Source organism: Melospiza melodia, chromosome Z (assembly GCF_035770615.1).
Source record: "Melospiza melodia melodia isolate bMelMel2 chromosome Z, bMelMel2.pri, whole genome shotgun sequence".
Classification (NCBI taxonomy): Eukaryota; Metazoa; Chordata; class Aves; order Passeriformes; family Passerellidae; genus Melospiza; species Melospiza melodia.
Genome location: NC_086226.1, coordinates 45007121 through 45024992, shown reverse-complemented (window position 1 = coordinate 45024992; position 17872 = coordinate 45007121). Strand labels below are relative to the sequence as shown.

At 36.2% G+C, this 17872-nt stretch overlaps 1 protein-coding gene across 2 annotated transcripts in view; it reads left to right on the top strand.

Annotated features, from left to right (window-relative positions):
* The window catches only part of GLIS3 (GLIS family zinc finger 3), a 124182-nt gene that overhangs the window by 62097 nt on the left and 44213 nt on the right, over window positions 1-17872 (top strand). For both annotated transcript variants that reach the window (XM_063179782.1, XM_063179783.1), the window contains exons 3-4: window positions 13639-13800; window positions 15219-15329. In XM_063179782.1, the coding sequence (XP_063035852.1) occupies window positions 13639-13800; window positions 15219-15329 (273 nt within the window). The remainder of the gene's footprint in view (window positions 1-13638; window positions 13801-15218; window positions 15330-17872) is intronic.

Genomic DNA, 17872 nt, shown 5'->3' with positions numbered 1-17872 from the left:
ACCAGTTGTGGTGTCAGACATAACACTTAAATGAATCAAGTCTAGTAACTCACTGATTGAACACTTCACTTGAAAAAGGGCATTTGTACTTACCCTTAGCAATTCTGCCATGTCTACTGATCTTATTTTTCTTCGTGGCCCTGTTTTGTGCGTCTCATTCTTCTGCTTGGCCCTGCATGTTTTGGACTGGCTTCTCTCATCCTAGCTTTGGATTCATTCCCAAGGGAGTTTTACTTCTGTAAACCCTTTGAGGCTTCCCCTGAAAATTATCAATTTCATGATAGGAACAAAATCATTACATGATATTAACAAAACCATTGCATTTATCAAGGCTTGTGATTATTCCACTGACACCCTACATTTATTGCTGAATTCCTGTTTGTGCCTTGCTGAATATTGTATTCATTCTTTCTTGCCCTTCTTCTCTAATGATCATGTAAGGTTTATTATAGCTGAAACCTCAGTTACATGGTGAGAACCACTTCTGTGTAAGATGTGTAAGACCACATCCCTCAACTTTATTAGCTTATTCCTCAACTTTTCCTGTATTAAATTTTTCATTGTTGAACAGCTTTTTTGGTTCAGCTGAGGGAACTATTTTGCATTTATCCCTCTCTGTCCCTCACCACAGCTGTTTTGTCACAAGGATTTTGTTTGCCTAAGTCAGCATCTCAGTAGACGTGACTGAAATCCCCTGTTTCATGAGTGACTTAAACAAGTACAGGGATCCACGTAGTTTTGCTTTACCTTGTCTTCTGGTTTTGGAAACTTGAATCTTTTTGTACCATCTGTGTGGCAAAAGAAATAACCCTGTAGTGAGTCAGAAAATACTGGCATTGGCATTTTCTTGAGCCAGAAGCTGTTGGCCGCTGAGCTCTTTAGAAAAAAAAAAAACATATTGTGCCCTAACCGGAGTTTTACAAGCAGCGAATGTGTGCCAGCAGCTCTGCAGAGCCCAGTCGGGCTCCAAGCCTTGCCTGGCTGTTCAGACTGTGTTCTGTGTACTCAGCCTTGCTCTGAACCCCGAGTCCTGCCCCTGGTAACCAGACACATCTGTTGATTTAGATATAGCCCTGCCTCCTTCCAAACCAAGGTCTAAGCCAAATATTTGTGCTCCCAGATTCTGCATCACGTTGTTATCTCAGTCGTCAGCCTTAACTCCCTGGCGACAGTCTGAGTGAAGTGGCTGCGTTTGTCGTGAGCACAGCCATGGTCCAGCCAGGCTTGTGGCCCTACCCTGGCCAGGTCTTGCCTGCAACACAGCCCCAAATACCTTCACAGTGTGATTTCTGCTGACTCCAAGTGTTTTCCTCTGTCTGCTGTGAGGCATGTGTGCAGGAGGTTCTGGTGCATGTAAATTAACTTGCAGGTGGTGCAGGACGTACTCAACTTGTTGGACCCAAGGGATGAGCTTTGTTGGTATTAAATGGAGCGTCACAAGCTAGCCTAGCCGTTACATGATACATGGTACTTCATTTCTATGTTTTTTGGGGGTTTTTTTGGGGGGGGTGTTGTTTGTTTGTTTGTTTTGTTTTTCTTTTTTTGTGTTGAGAGGGAGGAGGAAGAGGAGGAGCAGCAGCCTTGTTTTCTTTCCTGTTGTATGTACATACTGATTCTTTGCACTTGGGTACACTGCACCTAAAGGAGGAAAATAACATCTAAGAGTATATATTTTCTTTTTTGGGCTGTTTTTACTGTCATGGGATCTCAGCAAAAATCTTTCTCAATTTGACAAGGCACAAACAGGCAAGAGGATTTAGTATCCTGGAAGGAAGATGATGCCTGTTTCTGCTATTGGCATTCCTTTAACTTCTGTCTTTCCCATCAAATTATCTATTAAATCCTTTAATTTTAAATTCAAAACATAGTATTTGGATTTTAGTAAATGCCAGTAAATGCTGCAAAGAAAGAGTAAACAGTAAGCAACATTTATACCTTGTCCAACCTTTAGTCTCTTCCATTGATTTTCTTATCCCTAACTCACACCCATCAGTCAGTTCTGTTGGTTATTTTGAAAATTATTTTGCTTATGAAGCCACACCACACTGAAGAACTGCATTGCCAGTACATGAAGTCTTGTCACCATCTTCTCACAGTCATGGCTTGTCTGCTTCACGTCCACATGGCCTTCTGTCTTGCCCTTTTGAATCTGGAGAGCTTGCTCACCAGGTGGGTTTCTGTAAGCTATCCTAGCTCTCTTTCTAATGCACAGGCTTATAAAATGTGGGAGTGTTGTCTAAATTGTCATGAATTTTGAGATTTGATTGCAGATAGTCAAAAGCATATCTTCCACTGAACAAATTCAATGAAGCAAAAAAGCTTCTTTCTGCCTTTGTTCTTATTACACTTCCCAGCAGGGCAGAAGATTATAGAATGCATACTCCAGATTCGAAAAGAATTTCTAATTTATGTTCTTTCTCAATAAAATACATGGCTTAATCCTTTCTTTCTTATTTCTTTCTTTCTTGCCTTTTTTTTTAACTAATTGAACGAACAGGCCCTAATTAAAAAAAACCTGAGAGTGTTAAGCAGTCAAGAGTAGAAAACAATTACTGGTCTGAAAAGTGCATTTTGAATGTTGCTGGAAATTTTTATGTGATTTACTTGTGGGGCAAGAAATAAACCTCCTTGAGTGTTTCCTATTGTGATGGACCCCTGCTGATTAAAATGCAAGCACTTTTGCCTCGTTTTCCACAATTGTTTTTTCTGTGAGTGGTTTGTGTTTTGCCCTGAAAAGACAGCTGTGTAAGTAGCTCTGCTCAGAACAGGAGAAAGTGAGAATTTTAAATGTTGAATTGTATTACTGATTTCCCCTTTAGCAGGGGACAAAGAGGGAAGAGGAGGTAAGGCTACATTGCTAAACAGCTCAAATACATTTCACTCTCATCTTTTGGTTGTTTGGTTTAAATTACCTATTACATATCAGTGCAGAGGCAAGTTCTTGATATGATTTTTAAACTAATTCAGCAGAATCCTGCTGTTAATGCCCTTAAAGGTGCTGCAGAGCAATTCAGCCAGCTACATTATGAGTTAAGGCTTTATAATTATCTTGGCTTATGACCTAAGGATTAAGAAACTACTTGTAATTCTACATTCCTTGCATATTCGGAATTCTCACTGACTTCAGTGAAAGTGGGGTATATTTAAGTAATGCAGAATTAGAACTTGGTTATTATGACAGAACTGTTTGAGTATGGGCTGGCAGTAATGCAGCCATGCTAAGGTTGTTTAAGAATTCACCTTTGCCCCATTTTAATTTGCTTAAGCTTCTGCTGAATAGTAGATCTTGTGGAGTTTTCTGGTCCAGATTTTTTCAGTAGCCATAGATACTAATCTGGATACTTTTCAGTAAAGCACCAATTAATCTGATCTAAAAGTAATGGAATTGTTTTAAAAAGTACTGGAATTCAGAAAATAAACATTAAAATGTGAATTTTCTTTACTTTCTAATTATTTAGCTTTGGGGTTTGTGGAGTGGCTTTTAGGTATTACAGAGCATGTTTTGATTAAGTATGCTTCCAAGTGTTCCAGTGAGTGCATGACAACTGTAACCCCAAATTAGCCATTTCAAGTACCAGAAAATGTTGAATATTTACTGATGTATATAGCCTTGAATGTATCTTCAGTGTGATTTACTTGCATACAAATAGTTAAAAGTATCACAAGGTAATATATTCTTGTTTGCTTCATATGTGCAATTATCAGGATTAAAACTTCTCTTAAATATCAGTGAGATGGCATTATCATGGTAGAGAGTAAGTATTAAGAAATAGAGGTAGAAGAAATAAGTATGCTTCATGTCTCTTTTCCCTAAGGATGGAAATTTGAAATTAGGAATATAGTTAGAGGATAGCCAAGTAGTTCTTTTAGCTATGTATACAAGTATACTAGATGGCCATAGCTATAAAGATTCACATGTTATATTTTAAGGGAAGAAAAACTGCTAAAAAGCAGTAAATGAGTAAAATTTTGAAATACTACCTATAAAGTTTTGGTCACCATGGCACATTTGTTATAAATCATAATTACTGGCAGAGCTTCTGCCAGAGTAACAGAAACAGTCCTTTCTCCATTATGAACTGAGTGGACCATGAATACACCATGAATTGAATAGTTTGAACTTATTAATTCCATAAGAAACATTCTAGAAACCCTACCTCTTTGTTGGAAAAGAGTTAAATAAATTTTGACGTATGAAATCTGTGAAAATTCTGTACCCTGATGAGGTTGTTATTGCATAATGGAGAATGTCAGACTTTTTGGTGCTTGAAATCAAACAGTGTGCTTCCCATGTATCCATATGAAAGAGCATAGTTTGAGAGAGGTGCTTCTCAAACCATTACATACTATCACAGTTTAATCCTGTTATTTTCACTATTAAGTATTCTACTTATATGTGTAAAAATTTTGTTTATGTTGGAGGTTACATATGATTGAGCCAATTTGGCAGATGAAAATAGTGCAGCATGTATGTAAATATTGTAGTAAAAAGTAAGAGAATTGCCTTTTTAGTATATGGTTTTCTGCATTTTTTTAGTGAAACTTGAACTTCTGAATTCAAGTCCAGGTTTGGCCATGCAAACTTCCTTCTACTAATGATGCCTCTTCTTGTATACATTGTGCTTTTTGTCTCAGGCACATCAAGCTGAACACTGCTTAATGTAAACAAGTAACGCATTAAATTATGCCTCATGCTTTTGCTTTCACAAAACCACTTTAACCAGGCCCTTTATATTATATCTGTGTGAGTTTGCCAAAAGTGGAGCCAGTCAAGTTGCTTTTCTCCCAGCATAACAAAAGTACATCATTTCTTTGCGCATGAAGTTTGCATTTGCAGAGATGTTCCACTGTATCCTGGCGTATTTTCTACTGTATCTTTGGCATGTTTGCATTTGAGTGCAGATGCTGCACTTCGGAACTATCAAATGGATCTCTTACTGCCCATTTTGCTCTTGACAGTGATCTAATGGTTTTTTTAATTAAAAAAAAAAAAACCAAAAAAAAAACAAAAAAAACCCAAAAAAACAAAAAAACAAAAAAAAAAACCCAAAAAACAACCCAAACTAAGAAAGTTGAGGTTTGACTGTTTAAATAATAAAGAGACCCTGTGCCAGATAGCAGCTGGCCTTGTGTACATTTTCTGGGACTAAAAAGAACCTCATACCCTGATTTGTAGAACACCATGTTGAAAGTTTTACAGTATCTACTGTGAGCTATGCACCATAAGTGGAATTTACTGAGAACTGTCTTAGTGCTTTTCTGTGTATAGTATCCTTTATCTCTCAAAAAGTGGCAGTTGGGTGTTAATATTTTCAAATAACTGTAAGAAAAAATACTTTGTTAGTGTCTGTAGAACAGCATGCATGTTTGTTTCAGTTTTTCAATCCCAGTATGAATGTTTATAAATAGGATAGGACAGGACGGGATGGAATGGAATACTCTTATTTCTGTGATAGAAATAGATATTTGTATGATGTTATTATTTATAGAAAACAAAATGAATCATATATGATAATCTTGACATGGAGTATGGTGAGGAAGAATCCTCAAAACTGTTTATTTCCCATTTCAACTTCCTGGTTTCAGAGCTTCCTGGTTACTTATTCCTTTTTTCCCTAGTGAGATAGAGATCAGATTTTAGTCCTTTGTGAAATTCACAAAGAGCAAATTCTAAACCAACAGAATCTTCTCAGTGAGAATGTGATTTACACTACCTCATCTCCATATTTGAAAGCCTATAGTCTCAATTTATAGTGTATCTCTGGCGTGAAATCCTGTAGAGAACAGAACTACAGAAGTGAGAGGTAGCTACATACCTGAAAGGAAATAGCTAGTTTTTTAGTTGACAAAAGGTTGTTTAGTTCTTCCATGTCTATAAAAAGGAAAAATTATTCAAATGCATAGGACTTCTCTGGGGCTTAATGATAATAGTAGCTACCTTAGCAGTGAACAGCTTTCAGTAGAGAAAGCTGCATGATTACAGATGATAGCTTCAGTTACTTGAAACTCAAAGACAACCTTTTAGAAAAGCCAAAGAGGAAGAGAAGGAAAGGAGTAAAACCGGGCTGGGGGGGAAGAAAAAAGCAAGCACATTCTTCTAAAAGGAAGCAAAGAAAGAATTCCCAAAATGTTCATTTTTCCTCTAATAGTTTCCGCACCATATGGTTTTTGAATCAGTAGCAGCTGATGTATTCAGTAATAGTTCTTTTTGAAGAGACTTGTCATAATATTTACCCTCTCTACAGCAACAGAAATAGCTTCTGAGGCTGAAATGGCCATGCTTACTAAGACTGATGAAAACAAGAGACATTACCATGGTGAATGAATCTCTTGACACCATTCTTTCAGGGATAAATAACATTCATTGCACTGTGTTTAATTTCAACAGAGATATTTGTATCCTTAGGCGTAGTGTTACCTAGAAAATAAGGTTGCATTGTGCCACAGATCTCTAGATCATGAGAAGTATGAAGACTTCTGGAGATCTGATATGAAAAGGAAAAAAAGAACATGCTACATTTATCAAAAACACAAGAATAAACAAGGCATCTGTAAAGAAATAGTGTGGTAGGCAGGGACACTTCTTGCACTGCAATTTGATGCCATCCTTTGTCCACTGTCCTAACAGACCTGACATCAGAATACCGATCTCCCTGGAAAGGAGATTAAAAGTAAATTTTATTGAGACACTCAAGTAATCTGTCTATATACAGAAATAGTCAAGTGTGTGCAGTGTGACCAAAAAGAGAGAGAATTTTTCAAAGGAAATGAAGAAATTAGCCTCTCATGTGCATCTGTCTGAAAAGTAGCATGATTCAGTTTCCCATGTGAACCACTCTAGATTTTTGATCTGTACTGATACATCCTCTTTTCCATTGATTTCATTGCCTGTATAGCAGCATGTGTCTCTTCTTAAAAATACCTAAAAAGATGGATGCATTGGAAAACAGAAGTCAGATTAGGATAAATCAGGATATAGTCTATTAGTCTTATTCAATCCCTCCACACACACAAAAAAGCATTATGTGCTGCTTAGTCAGAAGCTCTTAAAATGTGAGCCTTATACTTGTGTGCACTGACTAGTCCCATAAGTCTTACATCTGAATCTAATCATATGAACTTCATTCTACATCTGTTGAGTGTAATAAACCTTTTAACTTAAGATAGGAAGTACAATGAAGCTAAATAACAAATTACTTTAGATTTTGTCATGGTCTGTAATTATCTTTTGTTCGCATTTATATTTATGCATGCTGGATCATAAAATTTTAAGGAATCTACCAGAAAAACATGAAGTGAGGATATTGTGGTGAAGGGAACCTTTTGTTTTTTTAAAAGGAATGAAAAAGTGAGGAATTACCTATGGACCAAATTGTCATGGAAAGACTGGGTAAAGAAATATCTCCTATAATCTGTGTAACACATTTAACATAATCTGTCATTATTTACTGGAACAATAAATTCCAAGACATCGAATAATTACATAAGTCTAACAATAAAAGCAAAAATAAATGCCAGACTTTGCATGGTTTTGAGGAAAATATATGACTTTATATAAGCTAGTGCATTCACCAAAGCATTCAGACACCACATTAATGTTCTAACACACCAGTGTGTTCTGTTCAGATAGGTACTAAGGTGAAGTGCTGCTCTGAATGCTACATTTTCCCCCATTTAAACACTTCAAGGGTTAAAAGCACAATACTCACTTTGCTTTAGATGAACCTGGGCCTTTAAATCTCAGCTGTGGCTGCAGCCTCCTTGTCAGTGAGTGCCTGATGTCAGCAGTTTGAATGATGTCTGACACTAATTATGTGCCATTCACAAGATTGCTAGGCTGGAGAGTCCAGGGGTATAAAAAGCTATTTAAAAGCTTTTCACATGAGGTCTTACTCTCATTTTTTTGGAAACACTTCTTTTGCAGAGCAGCTCCCTGCTAATACCGTTGAGGAAGGAAAATGGTTACAAGACTATTAATTAATGCTTGAAATGCATTGTTTTTGTTTGAAAGCCATATAAGGAACAGCTTTTACATCTGTTTTTGTGATAAATACAAAGCTGTGGAGAGATACCTTGTCCTTGTCATACCACCTGCCTTGGTGCTGACACAGAAGAACCTATATGGTCAGCATTTCAAAGCATTCAAAACTAAGTGGCAGATGGACATTGTTAAATAATTAATATGCCTTTTAGCTGCTAATGAATCTTAGATAATGCTGCATGGCTATTGAATAATTCAAAGATTTGTTTTGGGACCTTATGTATACACAACTCTAGATTTATTTCTTCCTAGACAGTTTTTAAGAATACCATTCCTTCCATTTGCACATACGCATTCATGTATGACAGCATTTCCTGAAATCTAGGAATGGCTTATATTTTTATTAAGATATCTCCCTTCAAAGTTTAAGATTTAAAACTTCTGCTTGTCATGCTTATGGTCAGTTTATGAATATTACAAAAGTAAGCAAGTCAAGCAGCTTGTCAAGCCTATCTCAGACAGTGATTTGCTTGTAAACCAGGTAAGGATCAATACATTATATGAGTCAGTACAGTGTTCTGGGGTGGGTGTCCCTCTCTTCTTCCAAGTAACAAATGTTAGGATGAAAGAAAATAGCTTCCAAGCTGTGCCAGGGAAGGATTAGATTGGATATTAGCAAAAAATTCTTCACTGAAAAAGTTGTCAAGCGTTGGAAGAGACTGCTCAGGTCAGTGGCAGAGTCACCATCCCTGGAGATAATAAGACTTGTAGATGTGATGCTTGGTGACATGGTCTAGTCGTGGACTTGGCAGTGCTGGGGTAATGGCTGGACTCAATCTGAAGGGTCTTTTCCAACCTGAAAAAATCCACAGTTCTATGATTTTAAGTTTTTTATATTAAATTTCATCGGAAGGGCACATACTAGATGAAGAGTACTTCACTTGTTCTCAGAATAGTGGTCCTAAGTAGTTGAACTAAGTTTGTAATTTTAACAGGGACTAGTAGAACTACAGATACCTTTTAAAATCAGTGAGGAATTTCTCCCCTCTGATATGTATCTTAGTTTCTGGGTGCACATTTTTCTTCTCATTTTGCATCATGAAAGGTTCCCCATGACTGAACAGGTTACTAAGACAAATGAGCTGGTATTTCCCAGCTCTGGGCATGCATTTGAACCACTTGGTTAATGTGTCCTCTTAGGGTTGGGTTGATTTCCCCCAAGTCAGGTTGGCAGAGATTTGAAGAGTTCTTCACTGCTCCATCAAGCTTGTGCCATATCAAACTTTCTGAGGTCATTTGGATGTATCTCGTGTGTTTCCCTATACCAGAGCCTTTCGAAGGGGCTCTCAGTCTCTTTTGCTTCTTGGCTGAGACATGTATTCGGTTTTGCTGAAGAAAAAATAAATTCTGTCCCTGAAGTACCTAGGTTTGTTACTGAGATTTTGTGTGGACAATAGCTAGCTCCTGTACACAGAAAGCCAGCTGCTGCAATTTAATGGTTATAGGCAGACTAATGTTTAGCAAAGTCAAATTTCAAAAAGGAAAACCATCCCTCTCCCAGTAAGCTTAGAGACAGACCAGATGAGGAACATGTAATTAAATGTATTCATTGTAATATCCCATAAATATTTTCTCACACGTGACAATGGAGAAGGGAAATGCTGATTCTTTACAGTTCAAAAAATAAAAGATGATCCTTTGCCACAAACAGTGATGCTTAGAAATATTGGCCGATCACTGTATAACTGTTTCAGATGAAAAAAGATATTAAAAGCCAAAACTTGAGGAGAGTAACATTATATTGTATACTGGATTAAATATTTGTGTAAAATGAATATTGTTCAGGTGTCAGTATTTCTAAAAGTAATTAATTTCCTTTCATTTTTTAGAGGTTTCGATTCAATTTTGAAGGAGGTCTGAGAAAGCATTGTGTATAGGGAGAAAGCAAATACTTTTGATATGTGTAAGAGAAGGTTGAATTACTTGGTAACAGAAAATACCTCGTTACTTTTTACATTGCTTATAATGTTAATACAGCAGAAGAATGACAAAAGAAAATACACTGCCTGGGTGCTGACGCAAAACCTATTCAGATAGGAAAATGTGAATATATTTAATACTTGATATTATTAGATACTGGATTAAGAAGAAGCTATGTTGGCTGTGTTTCACTTTTACATGAAGGCTGCATACTTTTCACAAATGGATCAGAGCTCAGACAGATTACCAGAACAAGTTCTTCAGTCCTTGCTATACTAGTGATCAACTGAGATAATCAGAACAGTTCCTTTTGCAGAGAAAACAAATTTCTTCGTCGCTTGGTCACTATCTGCTACTGAAGTACTCACACAGGCATTACCATGCTGTTCTATAGTTCAAGAGTCTAAATGTATTACGTGAATTCCAGTAAGGGCTCAGAAATGCATGGTGCATCCAGCAGGGCTTTTTGTGTTGCACAGATTATTTTATATAACCTATGAAATTATATTGTCATTTTACAGGAGGGTTGCTTGATATGCTGAACATCGTCTCTGTGTGAACAAGGAGGAACAGTGCACTCTTGAGAACATGAATGTTATAAAGTCATAAAACTGTGGGGTTTTTTCTGTTGATATGCTTTACCTTTCCCTTTAAATATATTGTTTCTTGCTTTTCATAATTGTTCTTATAAAAGGAGAAAGTAAACATGAACATATTTTAAAAAGGACTTTAGGAAGTACAGAGAGGAATTTTCCATATGAGCAACTTAATGGTTTCAATTTGCATGCAGCAGTAAAAAATAGAAGCTCAGTAACTGATTTCTGTATTGCAGTTTAGGAAAACATTGCACAATTAATTTCACGTAAGATTTGCAAAAATATCTGGTTTAATCAGGATATGTTTGGGACTGTTAAACAGATTCGGAATGCTAAGGTATGCCATATACTTAAGTGACTACCACAGTTAATACCTTAGAAAACTATGAGTTCCATTTCAAAAGCATTTATCAACTACCTGACTTTTTTTCCCCCATAAGCGGTCCTGTCTTGTCTGCTATACTTTCTCTGAAATATTTTTATCAGGATAGAGAGTATGTTCTGTGTTGTTGAGAAGAATATCTTTTCATTCCTTTTATCTTAAGTATCCAAGGCTTTAAGAAATTTGATTTATAGTAGAAACATTCATTAACTGTTGAGTAAGGATGGTTGTCTTAAGTAATACAGGCTTGTGGATTGTTTTGCTAGAATGACCTTTCCAGCAATACACATCTATATATTGCCTGGTGAATATGCCAGACAGTAATTTAAGGCTGTGGGGGGAAGAGAGAGCTATCCTTTCTTCCAATATATACTGAGCAATGCAGAAGTCTTCAGAAATAATAATTCTTAAATTTGTATGTTAAGATTCCCCAGTTCTGGTTACTTAAACATTTCTGCCCATCGAAAATTAATGGTAATTTTAAAGCCGTATAAACAACATGTAAATGTTTAAATTCATTTACATACTTGAAAATTCAAAGTTTAATAACCTGCAAAATAAACAAAACAGAATCATGCTTCTACAACTTGTTCATTGGTCTGAGTTTTACCCTATAAAATTATTGACTTCTTGAGATACTAAAATTATTCTCATGTACAGCATAGTTACAGTCATTAGAATATATGGTTGTTCTTTCATGATGTTAATTCAAAATAATAACTTGTCTGTACAAGGTAGGCTAATCAGTAGATTTCTTTCTCATTTTAACAGATGTGCTCTTGAGTTATTTTGGTTCTTGAAGGTCATTTTTTGAAGGCTCAGAACTGAAAGAGTACAATTTCATTAGATGTTAGGAATAGATTTACTGTGAGACACTGGCACGGGTTGCCCAGAGAAGTTGTCTCAGCTCTGGAAGCATTCAAGCCAAGGCTGGATGGAGCACTGAGCAGCCTGTTCTAACAGGGCTGCCTACTCCTGGCAGGGGGGTTGGAACTAAATGATCTTTAGGATCCTTTCCAACCCAAACCATTCTATAATTGCATCGCTTTTGTGATTAATTTCTTATATCTGTTTTTTAGCTCTCATGTTTTTATGCCATCTCCACTCTTTACGTTTTCCTAGAAAAAAAGTGATATTTTTATCAAGGTGATTTTAAGATATATTGTTGTATTTTATTTTTTTTTTATCCTGTAATATTTTCTGAAAACATATCCTTAAATGTAAAAATATTTTTCCTGTTGCAACAATGTTTTGTATGCATGCTAAAGCTCTGTAAACATAAAGGTGACACTATTTAAAAGCATAAATTAATGTTCAGTGATCAAAACTGGATAATCTGAAAAGCACTGATTTATTTTGGATAAAGGGGTGGAATATAAATAAAAAGTTTCATGGGTCAAGACATTTTCTGAAGTGCATGTGTAGGAAGGATAAATTACAATTATGGTGTAGCAGGCGTGGTTCATCCTCTGTATCAAGCTTTAATTTCTTAAGCCTAATTTTAATAGTGCTGGTTTATATGTAATATGTTCTACTTTATTCTTCAAACTTGTAATGCTTTTTTGCAGTAATCCAAAAGATGTGCTTAAAATTAAGTGATCCAAATTTTTTTCCTCTTTTTTTGAGGATGTTAGAGATTTGTGAGAAAGGCATGCTAATTATCACCAGAATTATGTCCGTTTTCCTACTTGTGCTTTTGTAAACACACATGCACTCCATAATTTATTATAAAATTTAGTTGTGTCATTCTGACACCAGTGAAAAGGCCTGTTTCTTTTTAAGTGAAGAAAATTAATAGGTAGTGAAATGATAGAAATTTTTGTTTTAGCTTTAGAAACATCTCTACTACAGGATTATTATTTTTGCAAGCATGCAAGAACCTCAAACTAGCAGTTTGTTATGCATCAGAAGCTTTAAATGTTGCATAGTGAGATATGCAACAACTGAAACGAATGAGATTAATTGATCTTGACTGATAGAATTTCAGAAAGCCTATACTTCTGATATTCATTAATGTTTAGGTCTAATTGAAATCAAGTGTCTATAAAAATGCTGGTGTCAAATAGAACAGCTCTTTAAGTTTCCCTTGGGTTACAGTATACCATGAGAACATGATAGATGAAAAGCTTGTTTTCTATTCATATAAACATAGATTTCTCCACAGATGCATTACTTGATTAGGTATAGAAGTACTATGCCCCATGATTATTGGTTCCCCACAGGAATTACATCCTATTTTTTACAGGCTTGCAGTATTTTTAGTATGTCATTCATTTACTCATGGCAGAAAGTAAAAATATATTTCAGAAATCATTTCACTTTTTCCATCACCATGAGCAAGGCAGAGCAGACTGAGATTTCCCTGCACATCTTTGCTGTTTCTCTGCAGGCTGGGCTGGTACTGAGCGATGCCTCTGCTATGCTGAGTTGCTAATATCCAGAGAAGCCTGGAGCTGAGACAGGGGTAGCTAGCAGAAGTCTTGAGAACCTCACCTTTGGGTCTCAGTGTGTCATCTGCAAAATGTGGGACATACTCTCCTAATTCAGCCACATCCAGGGAGAATAGCAACACCCACACTGGGAAGCCGCGCCCTGCAGAGCTACCCAGCCATAGCTAGGTCTCTTCTTTCTGTTCAATGTTTGCTGTTGCAGTTTACTGTGTGTGCTTTCCTTTCAAATAATTTCTTTCTCTTTTTTAGTTTGAGGGTTGCAAGAAAGCCTTTTCCAGACTAGAAAATCTCAAGATTCACTTAAGGAGCCATACGGGTGAGAAGCCGTACCTTTGCCAGCATCCTGGCTGCCAGAAGGCGTTCAGCAACTCCAGCGACCGTGCCAAGCACCAGAGGACGCACTTGGACACTGTAAGGACACAGAAGTCCCATTGCAGCCCTCTGAGCAGTAGAACATCTGCTCCTTTCCTCCAGCTTGGTGACAGCAGGTAGCCCATAACCTTAGAGGCAGGAGGGCGGACAGTCTGATGAGGCTGTTGGAGCTGCCTCAGAGGTGACCCAGCCATCTAAGCATGCAAGAAGATGGACCCAGGCTGGTTGTTAAAAAGACTACAGGTTCCATGGTCTTTGCTGCAGGTAGAAGCAGTAGCTTTCTCCCACTTAGCTGATCTTTAGGGAAACTGAAGCCGTCTGCAATATAAGGTGCTTTTCTACGGTGAAAAGTTAAGGGTGGGGCATGTACCAGAAAGTCAAGAGAGATAGAATTATTTTGTAAATTTAAAAATTTTTGTGCCAACAGATTGTCCCTTGTAAATTTGAGTGACGGCAGAGATTTGTTTTAAAACCTCTGTTTCAGAAAAGAAATTTTGTGTTTTGTCAGAGACAGTTTCCAAAGGTCTGAACTCCAGAAATATGATTAAAACAATGCTATTTGAATTAAATGTTTGTTTAAAAAAGTAAATTATCCATTTTGAATAGTCAAAACTATGGCTGGCAAGTTAATAATTTGTACAAGGTGTTTTCAGAAATTCTTTATAGAACAAAAGTGAATTAATTGCTGAACAGCTACTTCCAGGAAAAAGTTGGACCTAATGTTCATTTAATACTTAGTATTGTGAGCCTACAGGTCTTCAGGCAAGACAGACAGCTTAGAACAGGCAATATGAGATACTTATATGAGTTAGATTTATTGGGCATTCTTTTAAGAAAACTATAAAGATATTACAGGGAATTTAATAGGTGTTTTTCTAAATGAAGTATTATTAGAAAATGGGAGCTGAAGGAGTTGGCCAGAACTTCACATTAAAATGGGGGTTTTTTGTGTAATACTTTTGAAACTTCAGTATTCAGTGCTTGCTTGGGGTTTTGCTTGCCTTCTTTGTAATATAGAAAAACTAACACTTTTTCTTGTTCTCTTTTTCTGAAGCGGATCCTTCTATAATCCTAAACAGTCTTTCCGGGCCTTTACTGCGGTTTCTTTACCTGATTCACTAAAGACTGTAATTTCTGATTAAGTCAAAGATTGCTCTGAGGGTGGAAAAATTGTAAGTATATCTAGCAATATTCATTGTACTACTAAGAAAAGAAAGGTAATCATGAAAGGTGCTGTAATGAAAACTTTCCTTTTGTTTGTCTTCCTTTTAAGCTTTACTTCATCTTTTCCTTTTCTAACAAATTGTGAAGCTTTCTGCATGTAATAATGTACTATGATTTTGTTCTGTAGTAATGTGGTTTGTAGCATCCCAAGACTCAAAAAGTATTCTCCTGAGTTAAAATAATCTGTGATATAACAGTAACTTTATAATTTTTTTCCTTTTTTTTTAATTTAGAAACCTTATGCATGTGAGATTCCAGGATGTACTAAGCGATACACAGATCCAAGTTCCCTCAGAAAACATGTGAAAGCCCATTCTTCCAAAGATCAACAAGTCAGGAAAAAGGTGATTTTTCTGCTGTCTTGACCAGTGTAAAGTTTATGTGAAGAAATCAGTTATAATATTAGATGTTTCAATGCATCTTCAAGTACTTGGGTTGATTTCAGGCTTTAAATGATAAAAAAGAGCAAATAGATTGATGTGGTTTGTATGTAGATAATTTCATCTCTGACTTAATGGGTTAATGCTTTATGTTTTCTGCTATAGTTGTTAATCACTTAAAAAACACAACAAGGCAAGTAAAAATAATTTTTGCAAACATAATTTCTTTGTTTCAAATTCTGCCACTTGGTAAATACACAGTATTACAAAATACTGGCCAGTCTCAGATGGAAGGATGGATTTTGAGGGCAGTATGTGGGACTAAGCTCTAAATTGTATTTCATTATTCCAGATATTTCCAGTACTACCAAGATATTTCACAATGCTGATTCCCTGTGGATGTCAAGTCCATGAGTCATCAACTGTTTATGTGTTTAAGTGCATTTCTAAAGAGCTGAGTTGCTACCTAAGGAATTTTTTTGAGCATTTTCATCATACCTCCTATTAATCACTGGCATAATGTTTACAAGGTACAACGTAGGTAGTTACTGGACCTTTGTAAAGTTATAATTACTAACTAACATTATGCTTTGGCATTTGAAATATTTCCTGACAGTAATAATTATGAAAAATAAGAACAACCAACCTTTTAATGAGGAATTATTTATTTATGGATTTAATTAAAAGTGGAAATTGGCTTATGCCAAAAAGGTAATTATGAAAATGTGAATTCATCAAAAGCAACCATAAAAATAACCATAAAAATTCCATGGCAATAAAGGCACAGTGGACTAACACTTCAAGCCCTAGGGATCTTTTCTGTTGAAAAGAATGAAACCCTTTGCTGTCACACCCCGTTAGTCATGAATTCCTTTAATATATCGTGCCTGACTGGTTTTAATCCTCTCTTTAACCTCCCCCTGCATACCAAGTGACAGGATTGTGTCATCTTAAGTTGCTGACTCTCCAAGGCTGTACCTGTAAATGTATCTTTGATGTTGCCTAGATTGAAATAGCAGCATGAAGTATATTTGTAAGAGTGGGATCTTATGTGCTGTGCTGATGTTTACACTGAGTCTTCACCCCGGATTCTGTAGATGTTTCTTCAAAGATTTGACTCTTTCCTTGGCTCTCTAAAATGGGATTATACAATGGGATATAGGTAAATTTCCATCTCTGAATTATTTAAAGCAACTTGTGTTGATGTGTGTCTATGACTTACCATGCAAGGCAAAATTCTTTTTCTGGAAATCTGTAATGCAGCTGCTGTTCCACTTCACTTCCCAACTCTTAGTTATCCATTGAATATATTTAACTAAGAGTATCATCAGGTAATGGCATGAAATCCAATATACCACAAAGATCCCAGCACAAATGGATTTATTAAAAATAATTTATTGGGTAGTACAATAAAAATTCATTTACTCTTCAAAGCAAAGCAGAGCCATGCGAGAGTAAAGATAGTCATGCCCTCTTTAATCCCCTTTGTGTATTTTAAAAAATTATTCATAAAAATTAGGGCAAACATCTACACAAATACCATGCAAATATCTGGGAATAGATGCTGAAAATGTTTAGTAAAACATTTTAGATATAATCTCTATGCATCATAATATTCTTTCATTTTAAAATATTTTGGTGGGGTAAAAAGCAGTGTGCTATCATATTTTTGAAAGGAAAAATTGCTGACTCTGCCAGGATTTCATCTTTTCATTGGGAAGATAGATGAGATTTCATCTAAGGCAGGAAGTCAGTGAAAGAAAGCTAGACAGTTCCCCAAATGAGAGATTAAAGTGATGCTGAGAGGAATGTTAATGTACAACATGCCCCTCAACTACAATTACTTTTGAAATGTGTTCTCTTTTTAATCTTGTTCTCATTTCAGCTTTGAAAGGACAACAATTTACAAGATTTTTTGTAAGCTGGCTAGACAAGTAAGCCTATTTTCAGTGGCTATACCTTTTTGATTTCAGTAAAGCACAAATGTCTTTCATCTGTGAACTGATGGTACTGTATTGAAAATGAAGAATCCATAGCTCTTTTAGTTTGTAAGTCTTTTTATTGAAGGTGATGAAAATGAAATTATGGAACATTGTGATACCACAGCAGCTGGATAGAAGCTTTCTAACGTGGTTTTTAGTATTAGAGAGCAGGCATCCTTTAGTGCAGTTGCTGGACACTTGGAGGATCCTGTCTCCAACTGAATGCCCAAGTCTCAGGTAAACAGGGTGTTTGTCATACAGAAATGATCCCATATTCATTACCTTTCCCCCCTTACTAGATGTATATGTTTTACTTTATTTTACATAGTCTCATCTCTTATCAAAAGTCCTCATAGGTTCCTTGGGGTCTGTCTTCAATTCCCATGTCCTCTTGAACATGAGACATGGGTTGTTCCTGAGCCCCCATTTTTGACTAAGTGCAATATAATTTTTTTCGTAACTTCAGCTTTGTTAGCCTTGCAGAGCTGAGCTGGCATCCTGCTTGTGTTTTGCTTGGGTTCTATT